The sequence below is a fragment of the Arachis ipaensis genome, chromosome B02, assembly GCF_000816755.2.
Source record: "Arachis ipaensis cultivar K30076 chromosome B02, Araip1.1, whole genome shotgun sequence".
NCBI classification, from domain to species: Eukaryota; Viridiplantae; Streptophyta; class Magnoliopsida; order Fabales; family Fabaceae; genus Arachis; species Arachis ipaensis.
The window spans coordinates 84,801,182-84,803,211 of NC_029786.2; the positions used below are offsets into that span (position 1 = coordinate 84,801,182).

The window sequence follows — 2,030 nt, forward strand, 5'->3', positions numbered from 1 at the left end:
CATTTCTATATAATATAAAAAATAAAATTGTTATTATATAACTTAACTCATTTTTTTCTCCATTTTTCCTTTCAAACCAACAATATAAATTAATCATTTTTCAATATCTTTTCATCTTATTTTTTTCCATCTAAACACACTAATAAAAATTAAATTTCATTTTAATTTCTTTCTTTTTTATTTTTTATCACTCAATTTCTCTCCTTCCTATTTCTTTTTACCCCAAACAAAGCCTTAGTTCTTGTTAACTATTAACTATGGTATAAAATATAAGTGGATACTATAATGAAGATGGCAAAAATATCTTTTTATAAAGATGCTTTGGTTAAAAGTGTGATTTATTTATTTAGCCATACTTTAAATAAAAATAACATTTTTATAAATATCAAAATCTAAGCATACAATCCATCACCCAAGAATAAAAAAAAAAATATATTCACATAAAGACAATTATAAAATCTTCATTTTAATATTCACCTAAAGTATAAACCCATTTACAATATGAAGCATTAAAAATTCAAAATTAAACTCTTTCTTTTATCCTTTTCTTGTATAAAGATTAAAGAAGAAAGATGAGTCATGAAAAAGACGTGGGAAGTGGGAATAGGGCAGGTACGACTCTTGGCGCTATACGGCACGGGATTCGGACATGTGGACGGTGTAGATCCCACACTTTTCTCCCCACTGAGCTTATAAAATGGAGTGTGGTTCCCTCCTGTAAAGTCGTTCTACTGAGTGTAGTCTTTCATCGTTGTTGTTTTCTGCGTCATCTTTGGTTTCTGTGAGCGTTTTCTCTCCTTCATTTGCGTCAGAAAGAAAAAGAGGAAAAAGCATGTCTTGCTGTGGCGGTAACTGCGGCTGTGGAAGCGACTGCAAGTGTGGCAGCGGCTGCGGAGGGTAACGATTCTGTTATCTCTTTTCATGAGTCTCTTTTGTTTGGTTTCTTTGAATTTTTTTTTTCACCAAAGTTTTTCATTTTACTAAATTTCATAGTTTGTCGGTGTTTTTATTTGCTTTCTGCGTACCCTTTTGGCTGAATTTTATGAAATATGATGCTTTTTTCCGTACTTTGCATAATTGCATGGTGCTGGATTTTCATGATGCTCTTTTTGCTTCTACAGTATATCACTTGTTTTATTAGTTTTTTTTTCCTTAGGAAACTTTCGTTTTGATTTTTATGTTGTTCTGGATACCCTGTTTTGAGTACTCATTTGAAAAAAAATTAAAATAAAACACCATACTACTATTTTTTCCCCTTCAAATTTTCTCCTAATGGTTTTTCCGAAACAGTTGAGCTATTAATATTTATTTTGCAGGAAAAGTTTGTCTTTATGATCACATGATCTCCCTATTTAGTTTTCTGTTAGGATTACCCCTCTGGTTAATTCCATTAGATAATCTTTTTTTTTTCTAATTTAATTTTTGGTGCGTTGTGTTTGTTACGTAGATGCAAGATGTACCCTGATTTGAGCTACACGGAGAGCATGTCCTCCACAGAGACCCTTGTTATGGGTGTTGCACCCATGAAGGCACAGTTCGAAGGTGCTGAAATGGGTGTTTCTGCTGAGAACGGTGGCTGCAAGTGTGGATCTAACTGCACATGCGACCCTTGCACCTGCAAGTGAGTCAAGTAGTGTGAAAAATTAAAGCAGAGATATACGAGTGCTTTGTGCACTATGGTGTTTTGTTAGAACAAAACCCTACCTTTCGTGTATGTTAGAATAAAGTGGCTATGGTTTTTGATTTTACCTCGGGCAAATCCAATTGTTGCTATATTGGATTTGTTTGATGGTATGTTAAGCTAAGGTTGCTTTAATTTGTTATCTATTACTATATGGTTTGGTTTGACTTGTGTTGTGTAAAGTTTGATCTAATCTTGATCATCGATCTCTGCTTATAAAAATGTTACTTTGGGCTAAAAGAAATCCTAGTTGACCTCTTCATCTTATCCCCTGGCCTTCTCTCCTTTCCTTTCCTTTCCTTTCCTTCTTCTCTTCCTTTAATTATTATTTTTTTTAAATAAGAGTTCA

The 2,030-nt window shown here is 33.0% G+C and overlaps 1 protein-coding gene across 1 annotated transcript; it reads left to right on the forward strand.

Moving 5' to 3' along the window:
- Window positions 672-1,948, forward strand: LOC107625568 (metallothionein-like protein 2). The gene is made up of 2 exons (XM_016328241.2): window positions 672-897; window positions 1,448-1,948. Exons 1-2 carry the CDS (start codon window positions 833-835, stop codon window positions 1,623-1,625), a joined length of 243 nt encoding a protein of 80 aa, XP_016183727.1. The 5' UTR covers window positions 672-832; the 3' UTR covers window positions 1,626-1,948.

Excerpts from the sequence above, each read along its gene's own strand:
- LOC107625568 (XM_016328241.2), top strand. The coding sequence starts at position 833 with ATGTCTTGCTGTGGCGGTAACTGCGGCTGTGGAAGCGACTGCAAGTGT. Across the intron at positions 898-1,447 it reads TGTGGCAGCGGCTGCGGAGG|ATGCAAGATGTACCCTGATT; the intron begins GTAACGATTCTG and ends TTTGTTACGTAG.